General features: G+C 42.3%; 1 protein-coding gene across 2 annotated transcripts in view; it reads right to left on the minus strand.

Moving 5' to 3' along the window:
* Nucleotides 1-24800, minus strand: part of LOC126236196 (SUN domain-containing protein 2-like) — a 436500-nt gene that overhangs the window by 275395 nt on the left and 136305 nt on the right. Inside the window, exons 2-3 of one of the 2 annotated variants that reach the window (XM_049945302.1) lie at nt 4542-4709; nt 2556-4395 (exon numbers count right to left, since the gene is read on the minus strand). The exons of the other annotated variant lie outside the window; for it this stretch is intronic. Coding sequence (XP_049801259.1) covers nt 2950-4395; nt 4542-4709 — 1614 coding nt within the window. The 3' untranslated portion in view covers nt 2556-2949. Of the gene's footprint in view, nt 1-2555; nt 4396-4541; nt 4710-24800 lie in introns of those variants that run through there. 2 annotated transcript variants of the gene reach the window in all.

The following is a 24800-nucleotide window of genomic DNA, read 5'->3' on the forward strand; positions in this document are numbered from 1 at the left end:
ACTCAAACTGTTCTGGGCATCAGTGCCAGATTTACTATATTTCCGAACCGGGGCGGCGCCCAGCCATACTTCTGTAACCAGAAGCGAAAGAATGTACTACTCATATGCGACTCAACTGCGCATACACAAGAGCCCGCCCGCCACTGCTCAAATGAATCTAATTTAAACAGTTGTCACGTTACGGTCATCGGAGGCAATTTGTTGTTAGGAAGCATTGAATTGTTTTCCTAAAGCCTTTGACACACTTTGCTGTAGGCAGACGCTTGTATGAGCATTGCGTTTTGTTGTTCTATACGGCGCATTTCCTTTGCAACTTAAGTTTTATTTTCGTTTTTGTTTTTCCTCTCATTCATGTTTAGTTGCTGCAGTATTATTCTGCAATAGCGGTATACAGTAATATCCTTTGTTAGAGTATTGGTTCTTACCAGTCAGAATCACAAAAATTTAGCTGAAAACTAAAACAATGAAAAATTCCCGGAATTCTAAAAAATTCCCGGTTTTCTCCCGGATGAAAAAATTCCCGGGTTTTTCCCAGATCTCCCGGGTCGTATACACCCTGACTTGAGGAACGTTCATAATTTTCAGTGTTATAGAAAAGTTTTTGTAGAATGTAAATACTTTATGATAAAAGGAAACCACTCACCGAAAAGTGGAAGCGTTGAGTTGTCGAGAGTCACATTCAAAAGGAAGAAAATTTACTAGTTTTCGAGTTTTATCCTTTGCCGAGCTACAGTAACATCACATACACATGCACCTATGACCTACTTGGTGCCAGTAAACTGACCACATAGCCAATCTAGCTGACACCATGTCAGGGCATAGGCATGTATCTGTATTTTGTTTTACTCTAGTTAATCAAAGGATAAAATCCGAAAGCTAGCAATGTTTCTTCCTTTTGTGTCTGCCTACAAACAACTCAAAACTTCTGCATCTCAGTGAGTGGTCTCCTTTAATCCTGAAGTATTTACGTGCATGAGTTTCAAGTGTGCAAGCCCAATACGTATCTGCAAGATGAATACTAAAACTTCGAATAAGAAAATGACTTTTGATGAACAAACTCACAATGCCATTCCGCAGTTGCCTGGTTAGAAGCTGCCTGATGTCTGGTAGCAAGCAGCGTATAACAAGCAGGTGATCTTGATATTGCGTCGAGCTGCTTTACGGAAAGGTTTCTGAAGTTTTTGATATTACAGGTGGGTTAGAAAGTGATGTGAATTACCTCAGATGTTCCAACACACTGATATCTTTAGCTGTCCACCGAAATGGGATTTAATAATATAGGGAATGGAGTGGAAACAATCTCGTGACTATATTTCTACATTGCACGAAACCTACTACAGACCACGAGTAGATACAGCAATCTAACAGTTCGTGAAGAGTGACAACACTTCCTTCTTACACTTCCGCAGCTTACAGTGTTGCAAGACTGTGCATTTTGCCAATTTTAGTATTCTGTGGGGGTGACCAATCATATTGCATGCCTTAAGTGAATGACTTCAACTTATTCTCTGCAGCAGCTCGGTTTTATGTCTATGACTGTACATTTTAGAAATGGAATGACTTATGTTTTCTGCTCCTGTAGCCTGGTTATGATTAATTAATACCTTTAAACTCATTGATAAAGTACATTTGCTGCTTTTTCGATAGTGTACTTACTTCACCAAGGTACCTTTCAAAACACAGCTTCAGCATCTGCGATTCATCATTGTAATGAAACATACCACAAATGTGTATCTGTGAATTTTGCTGACACTTGTATTTGCCATTGCAGTGAGGTAGCTTCCACGTATTGTTTATAATTATCATGGACTAGTTATTTCACTGTGATGTCATATACAATATCGTACAGCAACATTCATACATATGCATTTCTTGTATGTTGACATGACAATGAAGAAACCACTATACGATTAGTGTGAACAACATGTAGAATTTTCTTTGTTCTGATAGCAAATACAACAATATTAGCAAAATTCGAAAACCAGCTGAAACCCTATGATGTATCTGTACTCTGAAACGTACATTGGGAAATTAAAAGACAGTAGATGGACTTTATTATTAAGTTTTACATTCATTTCACTGTATTGGATTTTCCCTAATATAGTAACTATGGATGCCATAAAATCGTACCTTTTTTATCTTAAGCACAAATAAAATGGCCTATGCCAGACACTTCTCCAACACTTCTGTTTATAATTCAATTGTTGTCATTGTTTTCACAAACTGAGGATAATGAGTAAACTTCTTGACAATCGAGGAAAGCTAAATATGCACACATCTGACAATGAACATTTAATCAAAAGACAGCAAACTTCATTAGCAAACATGAAAATATTTATATCAAATCAAGGGTCAAAAAGCTTTAAACAGTCAATGACTAACTAAACATGCATATCTGTATAACACAAATATAATAAATGTTTTATTCAAAATGTTGTTTCACGTAATCATTTTCTCAATAGAAGTATTGCAATATTACCTGAGACAATGAAGTTTATATAGACAAATAAAACATTTCAGAAAATCTTACGAGGTATGTCAATTGTTTTACCTATATACATAAATAATTGACTTTGGAGATTCAATAAGTACATCAACAACAATTATCCTGTGTATTATTGAATACAAATCACATATAATATAATTAATTTAATAGATATGATTTTTTATGAAAACCCAAAGCTGTGTTCAGATGAACAGAAGCTAGCCATAACATAGTGTGATGATGTGAAGGCAGTATGAAAGAAATAAATGTGTATCTCACACTTTCAAAATATGAGGATTATTTTTCTTTCACACTCCTTAATTTTGCTTTCTTTTATTTCCTCTAGCAACTAGAAAAGGAATCTCCCAATTTAAGGTATCTGAGGTTAGTCAGTAAAACTCCATTCACATTTGTTTCTGGAGTTTGAAGTATGAATTTTTCCATCTGTAATGATAATAAGCAAGCTAATTCTTCTTCACAAGGCCAACAGCATACAAAACTGATGTGCTGTCAGATATATCTTTTCTCTTAACAGTAGTTTTACTTTGGGTGGAGACTGCAGAACGTGTCTTAACTGACAAGTTATTACTCCTGAGCATGCAGTGATTACTTTCAGCATTAGTAGTGGAGCTTATGCTTTTAACATTAGCCATATAAGAATCTTTTATAAGATTATTAATTGGATACATGTCTAGGTTTTTTAATGTTCTGCTTCCAAAGCATTTTAGGCTCTCACATGTCCTAGAAACTCTTAGAAGTGATCTGCAATGAAATGGTCTTCTTTGGCAGGTTGTCTTATGTCTAATCAGATGGCCATCAGTTCTGAAAATATTATTGCACTTGGTGCAAATGTGTAGTCTGTGCAAATGAACCTTTGCCATTCTCATTAAAGTTTGCTCTGTTACTTTATGTGTTTGGCCCTGAGCATACCCATGATCATGACGTACCCTTCTAAAAACACATTCATTCAGATAATGGAGCTGTCTTAAAATTTTTGAAACAAATTTCTTCCTACAATGTCTGCACTGAAAGAACTTCTGACAAACACTTTTATGCAAGACATGACTCCTCATACATCTGAACAGTTTTTCACAATAGGAGCATCTGATAAAACTTGGGGAGAAGGAAGGAACAAATGTGGGTCCTTCAAGAACTGTTTGCAAGGGTAAATCATGCAAGAAGGCATCATACAAGATTGCATTGGTGTAGAACACTTTGTCAGTATAAACTAAGAAATTAGTACTCTCTCCATTTTCGTTCAGACCTGTTAGATATATTACATTATATGCTCCATTTTTATAGTCAGATAGTACATTCCAATCCACATTTAACAGAAATGGCTGTGCAACACAGTCACTCTTAGAAACATCTGAAGAATTGTTTGAAACTTGTTGTTGAACTGTATGGTGTGTGATTTCGGATGATGTCCACATAACCTCGTCCGAATACACACTTGATGCACACGTACTTGTAACACAGGAAGAATTAGACAGGATATTATTGGTATTTCTCTGATTTTCATCATTTTCTGCAACAAGGGCCCCAGAGGAATCAGCATACGTTGATGTTGGTGTTTCGGTTCCAGATGTACCATTATCTGAGGGACAAGTGTTGTTCAGTAATGGTGTAACTGATTCATCAGCATGTCTCAGATCTTCTGGTGGGAAAACTTCTTCTTCTAACATACATTCTTCGTCATTATCATGGTAATGATCAACTCCTGTTAAGTAGCAGCAGTTATTACTAGGATTTTTACTGTGTTCTGTGTTAATTATATCTTGAGATGGGTTTTTCCAAACACTGGGACTATTTGATAAACATGTCTGATTTGGATCTTGGTATTCTTCATTGACCTGCTCATCCAGGACTCCATACAGCGTCTTTTCACTGCTGCCTACAACCTGGATGTTCTGAAAAGAAAAAGCAATTACTTCAAACAAAAATAGATGAGTGTTCCAAATTTGCTTTATACAATATTTCATTTATTTATTTTGTGCTTACAATTGGTGGTATTGGCTGTGGGACTTGAAGCAAAAAATTATACATACAAACTCACCTCATTACTGGCACAAATGCCTATCTTTCCCCTTTGTGGCACTCTGTCTTTTGACAATTTCTGAAGTTTATCAGCTCTTTTACAATTTGTCTTGAACACATAAAACAAGTCGATCTTGTGCACACATTTAGGACAGACATATCTTGAGTGCTTATCATCTTTTGAAACCTGAAAGAAATTGTAACTTTTAAAACTGCTAAAAGTTGTTATGATACTGATTGTGACTTAAAGTGGATACAATCCAATAAATATAGCTACAAATATAGACAATATATTTTCTTCATAGACCAGTAATGGTATAGGCTGACACAGAGTACTAAAAATAGAAAATAGATCGAACAAATCTGAAAAACTGAGAGAAATCTGTCAGGTAATAGCAAACAACAAGTTATCAAAAAGTTATATCGATTGATATTTCTCAAATGCCAAGAACCAAGAGATTAACCTTTAAAATGTTCATTACATTTTAATACCATCTGTAATGATCATGGTATTGAATGTAGAGCATTATTTTTATGTCTTGTACTTTATAATATCGACTATCTCAAATACAAATGTTGAATCACTAGATTTTTAAAACTACATTTTTTGGTTTGTTTATGTAAAATGCAAGCCATGCCCAACATTCACTCAAAATTGGACCGCAACTACTCAACACCGACTTCGCCCCACTTATATTATATAGAAGGCTTGGCCAGGAATTAAAGTGACAGAAGTACGATCTCCACGTCACCAAGTGTTTGGAAGAAACTAGCATTTCTGGCGTGGGTCGGACAAGGCTAAAGCCCTTTGTGTTAGCTTAGTTTCCAGGCAGTGGTTGGCACAGCAGAAAGAATATGCAACGGTAATCTGCGGGTTGGGGGTCATGTCCCTCTGCAGAAATATTTTTGTTTTTCATTTTCAATTCTCATGTTATGTGTATTGCAACTAAACAGAAATAATTCCCAATACACTATAATTATTAATCTATTTATAAAAGGTGTGTAAATGAAACTTTGAGAATGTTAATAAATTTCCAAGAAGGGGTAGTAATTAAGGCATAAATGAGGACTACAGAGTATAAATTAAGTACTTTCATTACTATACAGTTAATGATTTACATGTTCTGTGGTGATATGCATCATAAAAACAAGGCGATCAGTAAAGTTCTAGGCATCTTGCACACCTCATAAACGATTATAAGATTATTTTTAATTTTTTATAGAAAAGCAAACTTGTTATACATTCATAAAATATTCCCTCTCGTCACACAGTGTGGAAGCACATTTCTTGTAACGCATCATTTTGCCAAATATTGGGCCAACGTAGCTGGTGAGGTACAATGAAATTTATTTGATGCAGTCTCCTGGGCATGTAATTTCTTTTTCTGTCTCGATAAGGGTAGTTTTGAATCTTTTTGATGGAATTCTCTACCTGACGATAAACACGGACATCATAGATATTGCACTAGTGGAGTGCTTTCGGTGTGTGTGTGTGTGTGTGTGTGTGTGTGTGTGTGTGTGTGTGTGTGTGTGTTGGGGGGGGGGGGCAAGCATCAGTTTAATAGTGCACAATGGCAGTCTATCTTAACAAACCTCGTTGCATAATTGTGGACTTGGTTGTACTCTCACTATGAATCAGTTTACAGAAGGAAGTTCTTCTCCTGCACGTAGGGCTTCATCAAAGCGCTAAAAATTTTTTCCGTATAAGACTGTTGTAAGTTTCCCAGATTTTGACAAAGTAATGAAGACATTCCTACCTGTTCTGCTACATGGCTACTCTGCAATTCACAGTTGAGATCCTGACAGAGGGTTTATCGAACCACTTACACATTATTTTTGTACTGTTCCACACACTACCAGTGCGCAGGACAAACGAACACTTCATTCTTTCCGTGTGAGCTTAGATTTCACTTATTTTATTACAATGACCACTTCTCCCTATCTTGGTGGGTGTCAACAAAATATTTTTGCATCTGGAGGAGAACGCTGAAGATAGAAACTTCATGAAAAGAGCTCGCCGAAACAAAACAAAAAAAATTCCTTGTTTTAATGATCGCCATTCGAAATCCTGTATCATGTCCGTGACACTCTCTCCACTATTTCGCGATATACAAAACGTGCTGCACATCTTTGAACTTTTTCGATGTCTTCCGTCCCATACTGCACAGCAATACTCTAGCAGAGGGCGGACAACGGTATCGTGGGCAGTCTTTGTAGTAGACCTACTCCATCTTCTAAGTGTTCTGCCTATAAAACACAGTCTTTTGTTTGTTTTCTCAACAACATTATCCGTGTGATCGTTCCAATTTAAGTTGTTAGTAACTTTAATTTCTAGGTATCATATTTAGTTGAGTCGGCGGTCTTTAGATTTGTCACGTTTATGATATAACCGATACTCAAGATTCCTTTTAGTATTCATGTGGAGACCTCAGGCTTTTCACTATTTAGGATCAACTGCCACTTTTTACAAGTCTAAATCAATTTGAAATTCGTTTGATCTTCTGATGACTACTCAGAATGTCTCTTAACGGTATATCGTTTATGTCGATTGGAAACAGCAGAGGGCCTAGAACACTTCATTGGGGAACGTCTGACACTTCTGGTTTACTCGGTGACTTCCCGCCAGTTACGTAGAACTGTGACATTTCTGACCGAAAATCACGAAATCAGTGGCACAACTGAGAAAATACGCCATAGGCACACAATTTGATAAGCCACTTGTGAAGAACGGTACCAAAAGCCTTTTCGAAATCTAGAAACATGGCATCAATTTAATATCCTTTGTCAATGAAACTCAGTACTTTGTGAGAATAAAGAGCTACGCTTCCTCGAGGTAATTCATGATGTTCGGACACAGTGATATGGGTCGTTAATTCATCGGATTACTCCTGCTTCCTTTCTTGTGGTTGTTTGGGGGAAGAAGACCAGACAGCTAGGTCATAGGTCTCATAGGATTAGGGAAGGACGGGGAAGGAAGTCGGCCGTGCCCTTTCAAAGGAACCATCCAGGCATTAGCCTGAAGTGATATAGGGAAATCATGAGAAACCTAAATCAGGATGGCCGGACGCGGGATTGAACCGTAGTCCTCTCGAATGCGAGTCCAGTGTGCTAGCCACTGAGCCACCTCGCTCGGTTACTTCCTTTCTTGAGTATGCATGTGACCTGTACAGGTGATGGTAACTGGAAGACAAACTGGGACGAAAGCCACACTGGTTTGCGGACAGGGATAATAGAGGCAGGTGCTGGTATGGGTGGTAATGCATAAGTAGAGAGAGGATGGATTCAAAGACCTTCCTAAACACTGACGTGAGAGTTGCAAGGGAAGGAAGGAGGCCAGAAATCTTTTAGTTATCTATAGATAATGCAGTCGTAACCGAAAGCAGTACTGCATTTCTTGTGGAGGACTTGTGTAATATCGTGTGATGTGAGTGGTGTATTCAGTTGTCTATTTAATGTTGTCCAAGTACTAGAAAGTGGTTCAAGGTGTGAGACACTGATATCTGTACAGTCATGAACCGTAGGGAATAGTGGTAAGTCGAAAAAGCGTCGTCAGGAATTATGAAGATATTGGAGAGATAGTATGCGAAGTGATTACTTGGTCAAGTACGGGATATTTATTGTAGAGAAGAAGGCAGTAAGGTGCAGAATTGTTGCTGGTGACCCAGTGGAAAGGTTTCCAGCACTTTGAGGTGATTATTGGAAATGTAGAGTTATGTCTGGTGCGTGATTTGCACCTGTCCCAGCGTATGTTTCTAATGTTTCTCTGGATTTGTTGGTGGCGAGAGTGTATCCCAGTCATGAGTCTGTAGGGGCAAGTATTACTGATGGGACTTCCGAAGAAGAAACAGAGCTTATTGCGGGAGAGTGGGACAGATAGGATAGATTGGTTTGGTTAGAATATGGGCGGGCATGACATCTAAGAAGGTCTGCTGTAGAAAAGTAGCAACATGGGAGACATCATCACAACACTGGAAGACAATTTGAGTGGCTTGTGATGTGGGTAATGATGGCTTCCTGATAGACACTCCGCTTGATGTGGGAGTAGTATTGGATAACTTTAGCATGGACGTTGGGATTCGATACGTGGGGTTTGGGTAATGGGTAGCGTAGGTAGGTTGTTCCAGCTTGTAGGCCTGCCTGGGGACAGTCAGGCAGGCACAGGCACATGTGAGCAGAGGGCAGACAGCACACACCGTCAGTCATGCACTCGAGCCGTAGCATATGAGATTGTACCTTTGGAAGGAGTGAGTATTCTCTAAAACGATGGTTATAAACATTAGGTCTTCAGCAGTGGGTGGTGTGTGAAGGGAATATTTACGATGAATATGGCTATCAATAGGATGAATGGATACCGTTATTCCTTATTTTGTTGGCGGGGGCTTGACTTTATACTTGGAAGAATAGGTCAGATGAGACTGTTCGCAGATTTTTCATGTGGGAGGGAGGCAAGATTGGGGAACTGAGGGCTTTACAATGAGTTTTTTTTTTCAGTCAGCAGTGAGGTGATTATAATACAATAGGTTTGGCAACGATATGACTGGGTTTGGGACTGCGAGTTTGAGAATTTAACTTTTTTATGGTAAATCGGGGCAGTCCCTTTAAATAGTTTGTCTTTTGTGGAGATGAATTCAGTGAACATTCAGGAAAGGATAGCGGAATTATTGTAATTTTTTATTTGGAGGGCTTTATGTGTTCCAGTGTCAGGATGGCAGTTTAATTCAGATTCATCCTCCTCACCTGTGATCTCAGAGTCGACCTTGGTAACAGCAGCAGTGTTGGTGGAAGGACAATGGGGAATCTGAATTTGTTTGGTTTCAGGGTGTGGAGGTGGGAGGAGCTAGATGTCCATTGGGATCTAATGTAATGCTGTTGTTGCTGATTTAAGGTCTTAGAAACTACACATTCATGAACATCAATCTTCTCTGCCCCCCCCCCCCCCCCCCCCACCAGTATGCGATCTGTGTACCCCATCTGTCAATGTCTACAGTTAATCCCATCTGCAGGTGTGTGGATGTACTCTAAATGCTTGTGTAATTTGTATCTGAGGTGAGACTTAAGTACCAGCCCAGTTTTCACCTAGTGGGACGTGGGAAATCGCCTGAAAACCAAATCCAGGCTGCCTGGCGCACCAGCCTCGTTAATCCGCAAGGTGGACTTGAACCTAAGTCCAGAAAGAGGCATGTTAACATACATGGCTATCATGCAGGCTTTTTTTTTGGGTCATCAGTCTTCTGACTGGTATGATGTAGCCCACCACGAATCCCTCTCCTGTGCCAAACTCTTCATCTCAGAGTAGCACTTGTAACCTACATCCTCAATTATTTGGTGGATGTATTACAATCTCTATCTTCCTCTACAGTTTTTGCCCTCTTCAGCTCCCTCTAGTACTATGTAAGTCATTCCCTGATGTCTTGACATATGTCCTACCACTCTGTCCTTCCTCATCAGTGTTTTCTACATATTCCTTTTCTCTCTGATTCTGCACAGAACTCCCTCATTCCTTACCTTATCATTTTACCTAATTTTAAACATTCGTCTGTAGCACCACATCTTAAATGCTTCAGTTCTTTTCTATTCCGGTTTTCCCACAGTCCATGTTTCACTACCACACAACACTCTGCTCCAAACGTACATTCTCAGAAATTTCTTCCTCGAATTAAGGTCTATGTTTGACACTAGTAGACTTCTCTTGGTCAGGAATGCCCTTTTTGCCAGTGCTAGTCTGCTTCTGGTGCTTTCTTTGCTCCAACTGTTATTGGTTATTTTGCTGCCTAGGTAGCAGAATACCTAGAATACCATAACTTCATCTACTTTGTGACCATCAATCCTGACGTTAAGTTTCTCACTGTTCTCATTTCTGCTACTTCTAGTTACTTTTGTCTTTCTTCGATTTACTCTCAATCCATATTATATACTCATCAGACTGTTCATTCTATTCAGCAAATCACGTCATCCTTCTTCACTTTCACTCAGGCTAGCAATGTCATCTGTGAATCATATCACTGATATCCTTTCACCTTGAATTTAATCCCACTCTTGAACCTTTCTTTTATTTCCATCATTGTTTCTTCAGTGTACAGATTGAACAGTAGTGGCGAAAGACTATAACCTGTCTGACACCCACAGTCGCTCGCCTTACATAAAGCCCTTTGGGCAACGCTAGTGCCACTGTGGACAACAGCATACTGCAATCAGACAAAAAGGAGTGCTGTGGAATGTGGAAAAAACCGCAAATTGGCGTCCATAAGAAGAAGAACAACACCAAAAATGCAACAGGAGCGTAATATGTAAGAAACTCTCCACGCAACCTGCCACTGATGATGCCTTGCAGAAAATAAAGGCGAAACGCGTATGGCACTAAAATTGTGTTTTATTCAGTTGCTGTCAGACGGCCCATAAGTAAAAAAATTATCAATATACCGTAAGACAAAAAGGAGTTGAAAGGCGCATTTCACAGTACACCCACGCTTTCCCACTAGCCGTGGACTGGGTCAAGATTGTGTTGACCAGAAGTTTTTGGTAGCTTGACACTCGTCATGGATCATAAATCCAAGCACATCGTACTTGGTCGTCCACCCTTACTACTCCCTCTTGGCTCTTGTACACATCGTATATTACTAGTCTCTCCCTTCAGCTTACCCCTACTTTTATCAGGATTGCAGCATTTTAAATTGTCGAACGCCTTTTCCAGATCGATAAATTCTATGAACGTCTATTGACTTTTCTTTAGTCTCGCTTCCATTATCAATCACAACGTAAGAATTGCACCTCTGGTGCCTTTACTTTTCCTAAAGCCAAACTGATCGTCATCTAACACATCCTCAATTTTCTTTTCCATTCTTCTGAATATTATTCTTGTCAGCAACTTGGATGCATTAGCTGTTAAGCTGATTGCGCGCTATTTCTCACACTTGTCGGCTCTTTCAGTCTTCGGAACTGTATGGATGATATCTTTCCAAAAGTCAGATGGTATGTCACCAGACACACACATTCTACACATCAAAGTGAATAGGCGTTTTGTTGCCTCTTTCCCCAACGATCTCAGAAATTCTGATGGAATGTTACCTATCTCTTCCGCCTTATTTTATCTTACGTCCTCCAAACCTCTCTTAAATTCTGATTCTAATACTGTATCCCCCCCCCCCCCCCATCTTTGCTATATCGACTCCTGTTTCTTTTTCTATCACATTAGACAAATTTTCCCCTCATAGAGGTCTTCAATGGACTCTTTTCACCTATCTGCTCTCTCCTCTGCATTTAACAGCAGAATTCCCATTGCAATCTTAATGTTCCCACATTTGTTTTGAATTTTACCGAAGGTTGTTTCGACTTTCCCTTATGCTGAGCCAGCCCTTCCCACAATCATTTCTTTTAGATTTCTTCGCATTTTTCATGCAACCATTTCGTCTTAGCTTCCCTGGACTTTCTATTTATTTCATTCCTCAGCGACTTGTATTTCTGTATTCCTGAGTTTCGCTGAACATTTCTGTACTTCTTTCTTTCGTTGACCAACTGAAGTATTTCTTCTGTTATTCATGGTTTCTTCGCAGTTCCCTTCTTTGTGCCTATGTTTTTTTCCAACTTCCATGATTGCCCTCTTTAGAGATGTCCATTCCTCTTCAACAGTACTACCTACTGAGCTATTCCTTCTCGCTATATCAATAGCCTTAGAGAAATTCAAGTGAATCTCGTCATTCCTTAGTACTTCTGCATCCTACTTCTTTGTGTATTGTGACTCCCCATTAATCTCCTAAACTTCAGCCTACTCTTCATCACTACTACATCGTGATCTGAGTCTATATCTGCTCCTGGTTAAGTCTCACAATCCAGTATCTGACCATGATGTAATCGAACTCAATTCTTCCCATATCGCCCATCATTTTCCAAGTTTACCTCCCCCTCTCGTGATTCTTGGACAAAATATTCGCTGTTACTACCTGAAATTTATTACAGAGCTCAATTAGCCTTTCTCCTCTCTCATTTTTTGTCCCAAGCACATATTCTCCTGTAACCGTTTCTTCCGCTCCTTTCTCTACAATTGCATTCCAGTCCCCCATGACTATTTTCATCACCCTTTACCTACTGTATTACCCTTCGTGTCTCCTGACCTTCAGCTTGCGACGTTGACATGTATACCTGAACTATATTGCCGGCCGCGGTGGTCTCGCGGTTCTAGGCGCGCAGTCCGGAACCGTGCGACTGCTACGGTCGCAGGTTCGAATCCTGCCTCGGGCATGGATGTGTGTGATGTCCTTAGGTTAGTTAGGTTTAAGTAGTTCTAAGTTCTAGGGGACTGATGACCACAGCAGTTGAGTCCCATAGTGCTCAGAGCCATTTGAACCATTTTTTTGAACTATATTTGTCAGTGTTGGTTTGCTGTCGATTCTGACGAGAACAATGCTATCACTGAACTGTTCACAGTAACACACACCTTCCTATTCATAACGAATCCTACTCCCGTTATACAGTTTTCTGTTGCTGTTGATATCACCCTGTACTCATCTGACCAAAAATCTTTGCCTTCTTTCCATTTCAATTCACTGACCCTACTACAGGGTGGTCCATTGATCGTGACCGGGCCAAATATCTCATGAAATAAGCGTCAAACGAAAAAACTGCAAAGAACGATATTTGTCTAGCTTGAAGGGGGAAACCAGATGGCGCTATGGTTGGCCCGCTAGATGGCGCTGCCATAGGTCAAACGGATATCAACTGCCTTTTTTAAAAATAGGAACCCCCATTTTTTATTACATATTCGGGTAGTACGTAAAGATTCGTTTTAGTTGGACCACTTTTTTTGCTTTGTGATAGATGGCGCTGTAATAGTCACAAACATATGGCTCACAATATTAGACGAACAGTTGGTAACAGGTAGGTTTTTTAAATTAAAATACAGAACGTAGGTACGTTTGAACATTTTATTTCGGTTGTTCCAATGTGATACATGTACCTTTGTGAACTTATCATTTGTGAGAACGCATGCTTTTACAGCATGATTACCTGTAAATACCACATTAATGCAATAAATGCTCAAAATGATGTCCGTCAACCTCAGTGCATTTGGCAATACGTGTAGCGACATTTCTCTCAACAGCGAGTAGTTCGCCTTCCGTAATGTTCACACATGCATTGACAATGCGCTGACGCATGTTTTCAGCCGTTGTCTGTGGATCACGATAACAAATATCCTTCAACTTTCCCCACAGAAGGAACTCCGGGGACGTCAGATCCGGTGAACGTGTGGGCCATGCTATGGTGCTTCGACGACCAATCCACCTGCCATGAAATATGCTATTCAATACCGCTTCAACCACACACGAGCTATGTGCCGGACATCCATCATGTTGGAAGTACCTCGCCATTCTGTCATGCAGTGAAACATCTTGTAGTAACATCGGCAGAACATTACGTAGGAAAAAGCATACATTGCACCATTTAGATTGCCATAGATAAAATGGGAGCCAATTATCCTTCCTCCCATAATGCTGCACCATACATTAACCCGCCAAGATCGCTGATGTTCCACTTGTCGCAGCCATCGTGGATTTTCCGTTGCCCAATAGTGCATATTATGCCGGTTTACGTTACCGCTGTTGGTGAATGACGCTTCGTAGCTAAACAGAAGGCGTGCAAAAAATCTGTCATCGTCCCGTAATTTCTCTTGTGCCCAGTGGCAGAACTGTACACGACGTTCAAAGTCGTCGCCATGCAATTCCTGGTGCATAGAAATATGGTACGGGTGCAATCGATGTTGATGTAGCATTCTCAACACCGACGTTTTTGCGTTCCCGATTCTCGCGCAACTTGTCTGCTACTGATGTGCAGATTAGCCGCAACAGCAGCTAAAAGACCTACTTGGGCATCACCATTTGTTGCACGTCGTAGTTGACGTTTCACATGTGGCTGAACACTTCCCGTTTCCTTAAACAACATAACTATCCGGCGAACTATCCTGACACTTGGATGATGTCATCCAGGATACCGAGCAGCATACATAGCACACATCCGTTGGGCATTTTGATCACAATAGCCAAACATCAACACGATATCCACCTTTTCCGCAATTGGTAAGTGGTCCATTTTAACACGGGTAATGTATCACGAAGCAAATACCGTCCGCACTGGCGCAATGTTACACGATACCACGTACTTATACCTTTGTGACTATTACAGCGCCATCTATCACAAAGCGAAAAAAGTGGTCCAACTAAAACATTCATATTTCTTTACGTACTACACGAATATGTAATAAAAATGGGGGTTCCACTGGTATGCTGATGATTACTACATAAAAATTGACTCATATCACTTGTTTGAGATGGGGAAAGAATCTTGGTGGAAGGACAACACCTTCCGGGGATGACTAGCACCAAAACAGTGATCGCATACATGACTGCAATACGAGGAATCAACCGAAACAGAACACCAAGCCATCAGCTATCCCCTCACCATGAAAGACGAGTTTAAATCACCTTTGGATAGCTGTTAGGAAATGCTCTACAAAGCAGCAAAACTCTTCCTGTTCCCATATGTTGTGACGGGCTTTTATTTAAAATCATACAGTGTGTGTGTTGGGGGAGCAGCAGCAACATAATAATTTACACCGTGTGATGTCCAACTTTCAGTCAGAGCCAATGGACCAAAACTTGTTAATGTCAGTTTAGAACCTGACACAGACCTTGAAGTCGTGGCAGAGAACACAAAATATATGGCGGTGTATGAAGCTGTATAATATGCTGCTTGGACATGTTACAGCAGAAAAAAAAACAATATTTGAAACAACAACACAGGACCTCCTCTTGCGACTGATAATATAGCCTGTGGGATATGGTCCTCCTCCTACAGTACAGGCAATGACACTACACTGGTCTGTGCTGGCGACTGAGTGGATCAATACCTGTATATTTAATGGGGATTGGCGCATATGGTCGATGCCAGCACACTGACGGTGCTTGTTTTCGACATATACATCGGAAGACAGGGACACAGTAAAAATATTATCGAATTTTCTACCTGGATGCTGTTAGTAGAGTTTTTGTAGTTCGTGTTTTTTTTTTCCCCCTCTGAAGGATGGTATAAAATAACGGTGGCAGAGAGAATGTTTGGGTGACAAATGTGAATGCACCCTGAGGGGACGCAGATCTGCTTCAGACTGCAGTACCTGTCTGTAGTTTGGTGCAATGCGGTAGCGAAATCCTCGTCCTTTGGAAATGCTCCACAATGCTCCAAAACTCTTCCAGTTTCAATAAGTTGTCACTGTCTTTATTTAAAATCATCGTGTGTGTGTGTGTGTGTGTGTGTGTGTGTGTGTGTGTGTGTGTGTGTGTGTGTGTTCTGGGGGAGAAAGCTTCGTTAGCCGTTGGCCTTACACATTATACTTTATTGGTGTAGCTACAACAACATTGTCCCATTTCCACCGACTGGTCAACACATAGTCCCGTCTCACTAACTCAGCTTATTCTGTTTCTACACAGGTTGCACAATGTGCTAGATATAGCGCTATCCGATTTCTGCTCAGTTCCGACTTAAATTGGAACGATCACATGGACACATCTGCAGAGACTCAGGAACATTTACAAGATGCATAGAGGCTGCCTAAAGAATTACATTGGAGTTTTATGAGCACTGTAGCACATAGGTTCGAAAAAGGTGACTCGTTTTGAGATATGAGAGTGCCACAAATATGATTCACTAGTAGCTGTAATCATTAAAAGACATCTCCATAGGATCCAACGCAGGTATGCGGTTGAATGGAAAAACTTTATTCCAAATCGCAGACAGCATTTCTATTACAAAGTGTAACACTATAAATCTGAAAAGCCAGTGTATTGGTCATAGCATTTTGTACATTTCTTACGACCACAATATAGCATTGCATTTACTTTTTTAAAGTGATTCGTCACATAACATACCATCTACTATATGTGATCTTTCTCAATCAGCCATCGCCTATAACCCGGTGGATATATCGCAGAAACTGTGACATGGCATCGAGATAGAATGCGTTACAAATACTGTAAAAGTAACCAGCGGTGGCATGAGTAACTTCCAAATATCGGCTTCACACCATGTTCCTTAACCTAATTACGAGCTAACACTGCTGGCGACGTGCACACCGCGCTTTCAGCCTGTTAATACCACCCCGGCGATTACCATCTACATTCAATGTCAAGGCATTTGTGTGGAAGACCACTTCATTCGGAAGCTATACCATACCTCGATTTATAAAGCCTGTATAGTTCTCAACATGGATATCGTTAGCAATACCTGTCTGCGCTGGTAGAACGAAGACCTCTTGTGATACTAACACAGCCGTTGCAACGTGTTTTCTTAATAGCTGGTCGCTTATAAGACAATTACGTCTCTGTTGCTAAGACACACAGGTACCACTCGCAAGAAAAACAAATGAGACATATCCATCTATTGCAGATTTTCACACAATATTGTTTGGTATCACCAGCATTCAGTTATTGGCGAAGTACTTAGTGATAGATTCGCTTTGATCAACAGCCTTATAAAGTATGTGTTTGTTCCAACATGAGCAAAGAAAATGACTATGAGCTGTTGTAAGGAAGGACTGGATTTGACATGGAAAGCTGCGATACCCGTAAGGGGAATAAAAGATTTTTTTACGTGACAAAATTATGTCCAGTCACAAGAATGCTATAGATACACTCCAGGAAATTGAAATAAGAACACCATGAATTCATTGTCCCAGAAAGGGGAAACTTTATTGACACATTCCTGGGGTCAGATACATCACATGACCACACTGACAGAACCACAGGCACATAGACACAGGCAACAGAGCATGCACAATGTCGGCACTAGTACAGTGTATATCCACCTTTCGCAGCAATGCAGGCTGCTATTCTCCCATGGAGACGATCGTAGAGATGCTGGATGTAGTCCTGTGGAACGGCTTGCCATGCCATTTCCACCTGGCGCCTCAGTTGGACCAGCGTTCGTGCTGGACGTGCAGACCGCGTGAGACGACGCTTCATCCAGTCCCAAACATGCTCAATGGGGGACAGATCCGGAGATCTTGCTGGCCAGGGTAGTTGACTTACACCTTCTAGAGCACGTTGGGTGGCACGGGATACATGCGGACGTGCATTGTCCTGTTGGAACAGCAAGTTCCCTTGCCGGTCTAGGAATGGTAGAACGATGGGTTCGATGACGGTTTGGATGTACCGTGCACTATTCAGTGTCCCCTCGACGATCACCAGTGGTGTACGGCCAGTGTAGGAGATCGCTCCCCACACCATGATGCCGGGTGTTGGCCCTGTGTGCCTCGGTCGTATGCAGTCCTGATTGTGGCGCTCACCTGCACGGCGCCAAACACGCATACGACCATCATTGGCACCAAGGCAGAAGCGACTCTCATCGCTGAAGACGACACGTCTCCATTCGTCCCTCCATTCACGCCTGTCGCGACACCACTGGAGGCGGGCTGCACGATGTTGGGGCGTGAGCGGAAGACGGCCTAACGGTGTGCGGGACCGTAGCCCAGCTTCATGGAGACGGTTGCGAATGGTCCTCGCCGATACCCCAGGAGCAACAGTGTCCCTAATTCGCTGGGAAGTGGCGGTGCGGTCCCCTACGGCACTGCGTAGGATCCTACGGTCTTGGCATGCATCCGTGCGTCGCTGCGGTCCGGTCCCAGGTCGACGGGCACGTGCACCTTCCGCCGACCACTGGCGACAACATCGATGTACTGTGGAGACCTCACGCCCCACGTGTTGAGCAATTCGGCGGTACGTCCACCCGGCCTCCCGCATGCCCACTATACGCCCTCGCTCAAAGTCCGTCAACTGCACATACGATTCACGTCCACGCTGTCGCGGCATGCTACCAGTGTTAAAGACTGCGATGGAGCTCCGTATGCCACGGCAAACTGGCTGACACTGACGGCGGCGGTGCACAAATGCTGCGCAGCTAGCGCCATTCGACGGCCAACACCGCGGTTCCTGGTGTGTCCGCTGTGCCGTGCGTGTGATCATTGCTTGTACAGCCCTCTCGCAGTGTCCGGAGCAAGTATGGTGGGTCTGACACACCGGTGTCAATGTGTTCTTTTTTCCATTTCCAGGAGTGTATTTATGTTTCCAGACTCACAGTCGTCAGCAGGGGTTTTTCCAATACCTCACTCCTTGCCGAATGCCGTTAGCTTGACACTGCAATCGTAATATTTAATCGTACGTACAGCGATAAAATATATTTGGCTGGTTTCCTAGGACGATTCTGTCTGGCGTACGAGGAGCGCGTATCGGCGGTGGCCTGTGGTCGGAACGTTTGACGTGGGACCTATCCGGACTGAAGAACCCGGCTGGGGTACCGGTACACGAAGGTAGCTCACCTAACCCTGTAGCACTCTAGGTGGGTGAATAACGAACGAATACTCAGTATGTATTGGGCAACCTTCTTGATCACGTGTTCTCTGTGGAAATTTGAGAAGTTCAATATCGGCGTGTGTTTGCACTGGACAATTATTCCCTCCCAAGTAAACTGTCCGGTTGACTGCTTCTATACATTTCCCATCATCATTTGAGAGAACATTGTGGTGTGTTTTCTGTGCGTCTAGATCGTGAAAGACAGATCAAAGAGACGTTTGCTGGTTCTCGAGGCGCGAGAAACACCTTCATTGACTTTGTGAAGTAGAATTACTGTTCCTTCTATTTATTCTTCGCAGACAGGATAAGTTTCTAATTGGCTCTGAGCACTATGGGACTCAACTTCTGAGGTCATCAGTCCCCTAGAACTTAGAACCACTTAAATCTAACTAACCTAGGGACATCACACACATCCATGCCCGAGGCAGGATTCGAACCTGCGACCGTAACAGCGGCGCTGTTCCGGACTGAAGCGCCTAGAACCGCACGGCCACAGCGGCCGGCAAATATCTAGTGCTACGAGGACTATGTACGGTGGATGTGCTTTTCTTTGGGGGGGGGGGGGGGGGGTCTTCGCGCTATATGTGCGAGTATCTGGTGGTCAATAGCGATATGCAGGATACAGAAGCGATGATTTTATATGGTGCAGGATATGAATTGTGTTTACTACGTCCATATGGTATGTGGTGAAATAGCCCAGTTGGAGATCAGTCATGCTGAAGAAAAATTCAAGCTTTCCTCAACAGTAGCAGAGCAGTGTAATTAAGGAAGTGTCTTTCCATATTTCATGATCTGTAGACAACTTTTGCAGGGTTTAACTGTCAGTGCAATATGGCTGCTGTATGTTTTTTTCTGATCTGTACTAAATAGTTTGCTTCTGAAAGTCTCGTCTGCAGAAAATGGTGGACAGTGCTCCCATACCGGCAACAGAACCAGTTTGGCGGGTAAATTCAGTAAGAGCCAATCAAAATGCTCAATTCACAAGACATCCTTTGTACAGGGCATAGGAGCCTCTACAGACTGGTTCGAACAAAGTGGGGAAAAGTATCTACAGAAAGTTCTGTTGCATCTGGAGAGTGACCCGATATCTTCTTTTTTCGGGATTTCAGAGACACCTTTTGTGGGATGCTGTCCCTCACCCACCTTTGTGGCTTTAGAGCATCTGCAGACCAGCAGCTGTAGGATATCGAAAATTCCAGGCATTTTTCCGTCTGTAGGAGAGTGCTTCGAATTCCGTTTGTGCAATTGTTCTGATTTTCCCGTCTGTGCATATATACCAGTGTGTGCTTCAAGAAGTGGGGAAATAACATCTCTGACTCCAGCAGCAGCAAACATAAACTAAGCCCACTCACCGATTCGGAAAAGTGATGAACACCACAGCAGATGATGCTGAAATTTTTCGCCCTTTCTGGCAGTACCTTCAAACAAGTAACTAAATCTCGAAAAGTGGTAAACGTTCTGTTTTTAGAGTTACAGAAGACATTTATTTCGACTTCCAAATATCGTCGTTTTGGCGTTTAAAACCAGACTCTGCAGCTGATATCGGTTTCGGGATCTGTTTCTCACACAAGGATGTGAAGTGTCTTAGGGAGGTTTCGCAAGACTGCAGCGATCTTGTTTTAGAGTCCATGTTCGAGTGTGGCGGTACACATCGCAAAACTGACGCAAACTGCTGTGCAGTGATCTTTTTTGAAAGTGTATTTAGAGACATATTCTGTTACATTTAATTACTCCTGAAGCAGCTCGTGCTCAAGGACAAGGGTATTTCCCACAAAAGTCAGTCTCTCTCTCTCTCTCTCTCTCTCTCTCTCTCTCTCTCTCTGTCTCTTTCTCTCTTTAGTTCCTGTGATATCTTCGAGTTATGTATGTGATAATTTTCCACAGCACCACATGTTCCCCAGAAAGGGGAAACTTTATTGACACATTCCTGGGGTCAGATACATCACATGACCACACTGACAGAACCACAGGCACATAGACACAGGCAACAGAGCATGCACAATGTCGGCACTAGTACAGTGTATATCCACCTTTCGCAGCAATGCAGGCTGCTATTCAAGAGCAAAGGGTATCCGTGCTCCATGGATGGGAAGGAGGAGGAAGGCTGGAGGTATTTCCGACGCGACAGGAAATACGGGGCCGCAACTGCGGCTACCACGTGGCCGTGTCGTAAGCCAGCAAAGAGTCTTGGGGCAGGGCGCCCGTCGCGTTGCCTCTCTTCCAGCGAGGCACGAAGACTCTAGGATGAATGTCTTTCTCTTGCGCGTTGGAATATTGAGAGGACTTTCGTCGAATGATCTACGGTTACAGCACACGTTTTTATCAACACGAGTTGCGAAGCGCGACTTAGCCCCATCCTGCTGCACATTTATCAGCATGAGTTGCTAAGTGTAACTTAGTCCTATTCTGCTGCATATTCACTATCTCTTGAAGCGTATTCGTCTTCACCAAATATCATTGCTATCGACCACAGTCCTCAGATGCATGATTACAGCAAATATACTACTCCTTCTCCAGCACAGACATGTCATCCACTGAACACATTAAACAATTACGTCCGTCCTCCCAGCCCAGCAACGACACAGACTGAGTCCTTTTCCCGCCGTTTTTCCCCAGACCACTATCTTGGATTACGTCATGGGAGGGTGAATGGCGGGGGGGGGGGGGGACGATAGTCGTGCTGTGGTGGCAAAGTTGTGAACTAGGTCTGTTGGAATCCGGACCTGAACACACTGGATGGAGCTACTGCCTATGGGAGCTCAAATAATTTAAATAAACAATGCATACAAAATAAAGACTTAGATCCGTCCTATCCGGCAGTCCAGCACTGACGGAGTCATTTTCCCGCCAATTTCCAGATTGGGTAGGGGAGGGGAGAGGGTTAGGTTAGTGGAGGCACAGTCTAACATAACAGTCGTGACACTTAGCCTCGATTTTTTTGCCTACAGCGCCAGCAGCGCCCTAAGCGACCGGTAGGTTGAACTGTGACTTCGGCGCGATCGTGAAAGCGAATAGTGATTGTTTATTTTGATTTATACAATGGTTTTTACCATCGGGAGCGTTTGTAGCGCAACAAATTGCAGCAACAACAGGAAGAAGACACACCAGCTATCTTTTTTTAGGTTTCCTAAGGATTCTGAGGGGTATATGGTTCAAATGGCTCTGAGCACTATGGGACTTAACATCTGAGGTCATCAGTCCCCTAGAACTTAGAACTACTTAAACCTAACTAACCTACGGACATCACATACATCCATGCCCGAGGCAGGATTCGAACCTGCGGCCGTAGCGGTCGCGCGGTTCCAGACCGTAGCGCCTAGAACCGCTTGGCCACACCGGCCGGCGAGGGGTATATACCATCATGTTACTAAACTGTATCGTCAGGATTCATTTGCTAACTATATGTGTATAAATGATGAATGTTTCGTTTTAAGAGCAGAAAATGCCTAGGTAATAGCAGACGAGAAGACGTTATGAAGAAAGACCCAGTTTACCTGTACAATAATATTAGGTTTTGTCCGCTACATTTCGAACAAAACCAGTTCATGAACGCAGACAATAACAAACTCGTGTGGAATGCAGTACCCACGTTGTTTGACATTCCAAATAAGCCACCTCAACTGACGATGAAGAGGAGCCGGCCGAAGTGGCCGAGCGGTTCTGGGCGCTACAGTCTGGAACCGCGCGACCGCTACGGTCGCAGGTTCGAATCCTACCTCCGGCATGGATGTGTGTGATGCCTTTAGGTTAGTTAGGTTTAAGTAGTTCTAAGTTCTAGGGGACTGATGACCACAGCAGTTAAGTCCCATAGTGCTCAGAGCCATTTTTTTGTTTATGAAGAGGAAACTGCCACAAAGATTCGACAGTCAATCTAAAGCTGTAAAAAAGTCCTATGACACAGAAGCAGCCAGTTCAACTCTCCATGTATCAGTGCCAGATTCGTGTGAACATCAACACAGACCTGCTTTGGTGATGAAGTGGTTAGATTAAGTGCATCTGTTCGTGTCTTACAAAAGCGTGTGAAGTGTCAGAATGAACAGAGTTAGCGAAACTATTAAGGGACAAGGAAAGTGCCTACAGATAGATTGTTTGAAAATTATTCAAATATTTGGTTTTTCGTGAAATGTAATGTAATCAGCTCATTATGTTTTCAGCATATTTCTCCCACTATTTGGCAGTTGCTTGTCCCACTTAGAATAATATAGAGATGAAGGACGTACTTCTGGCAACAGGCGACAATGACACACACAGTGGGCCTACAGAACGATAAACGAGCTGTCGATCGCTTTTGCACGTAGAGGTACATGTCTGTGCTTCTTACATGTGAATCTGTGTGTTTATATTCTTTTGATATCAACGTGGTAAGCTGCAATTCTGTCAAATGTCACAAGTGTTTCATGACGAATGTGTTGTAGCTTGCCACTCTATTCATGGTTTTTGTCCATACTTGCGCTTATTTTAGAATCGTTTTTTGGTAACATATATGCCTTCTGATACTACACAAACTCTTGGAGGCAAGAAACTAACTCGAATAATTCGGAAATTACGTAGGAAATGGATGCAAACCAACATGCTTACGACGCGTCTGACGTTAACCTTACCCGCCACTTTGAGCGTTAGTGTCGCTCTATCTGTCAAAAGGCAACAACTTTCACAGCAGTGAGTGTCGCGACTGTTATGTCAGACTGTGGTGGAGGTACAGTCCGTTCATCATAAGAATAAACCTGATGTAAACATTACGCCATGTATTCTTCCGCGTTTACTTGAATCTCACTGGATTTCGTTTCACGTGGAGCGGAAGCCATGCTGTGACCTTTAGTCAAGTACGATCATATGGATACGTCTAATGCTGTGTTTGCTGCTCACAGACTGAGCGATAGTGTGGGACAACAGGTTTATCGGCGCATTAAACTTGGACAGCAATGGCAAGCCAGCGGTCCAACTAACCTGCAATGGTGTGAGCAGACGTAAAAAGAAAAGTGGTTCAAATGGCTCTGAGCTCTATGGGTCTTAACTTCTGAGGTCATCAATCCTCTATAACTTAGAACTACTAACAATACAGCTTAGAATGTCATATAATTTTTAAAAAGAATGAAATATTAGGAAAAACTCCAGCATTACCGCGACCGCGCGCTTCTTAGGTGACCAGACGGAGAATAAAATGCTCTCATTCTCACCTGACAAAGTATTCTAATTACAAACAAGAGTGATGAAAATTTCTAAATTAAACATAGGGTAATTTTTCTGAGCGAGCTGTGTCTGATGCACTAGCATTCTGCAGAGATTTCACTGCACTGTTGAATACTGAAGTCATTGAAGATATTACAGTCAGTCGTCTGGTAATCTCTTAGCTCCTTCCTTATCTGAATCCTAACAATACATTTGAATTCTGGAAGTGTCACCTGCTACGCTGATAACGAGGCTAACAACAACAACATCCATGAACCCAACCAGGCGCCGCATTTTCTCCTTTTATGACGAGCGGTTCTACATCCCGCCAGAGTTCGGCAGTGCCATGTGAGAAAGCTGCGTGCGTTAGTTCAAATACGTCTGGCAGCTTAACAGTCCTGTCACTTCTCAAACAAATTCCGTAACTTTGCTCCAGATCAGTTCTGTTGGGTTGATATTGTAATGCTACAGTGGTACTGCTACAGTAGGTACTGGGAGATGAAGAAGCTTGCACAGGATAGAGTAGCATGGAGAGCTGCATCAAACCAGTCTCAGGACTGAAGACCACAACAACAACAGTGGAAAATCTAAAAATGCAGCACTTGCATGGTGCGCTCGATGCTGTGAAAAGGATCGTTTTTCAGTTTCTACGATACTTATCTAAATCTGTGGTATAAAATGATGGACATAGTCTAAATAAAGAGTATTTGGATTTCATT

Source organism: Schistocerca nitens, chromosome 2 (assembly GCF_023898315.1).
Source record: "Schistocerca nitens isolate TAMUIC-IGC-003100 chromosome 2, iqSchNite1.1, whole genome shotgun sequence".
Classification (NCBI taxonomy): domain Eukaryota; kingdom Metazoa; phylum Arthropoda; class Insecta; order Orthoptera; family Acrididae; genus Schistocerca; species Schistocerca nitens.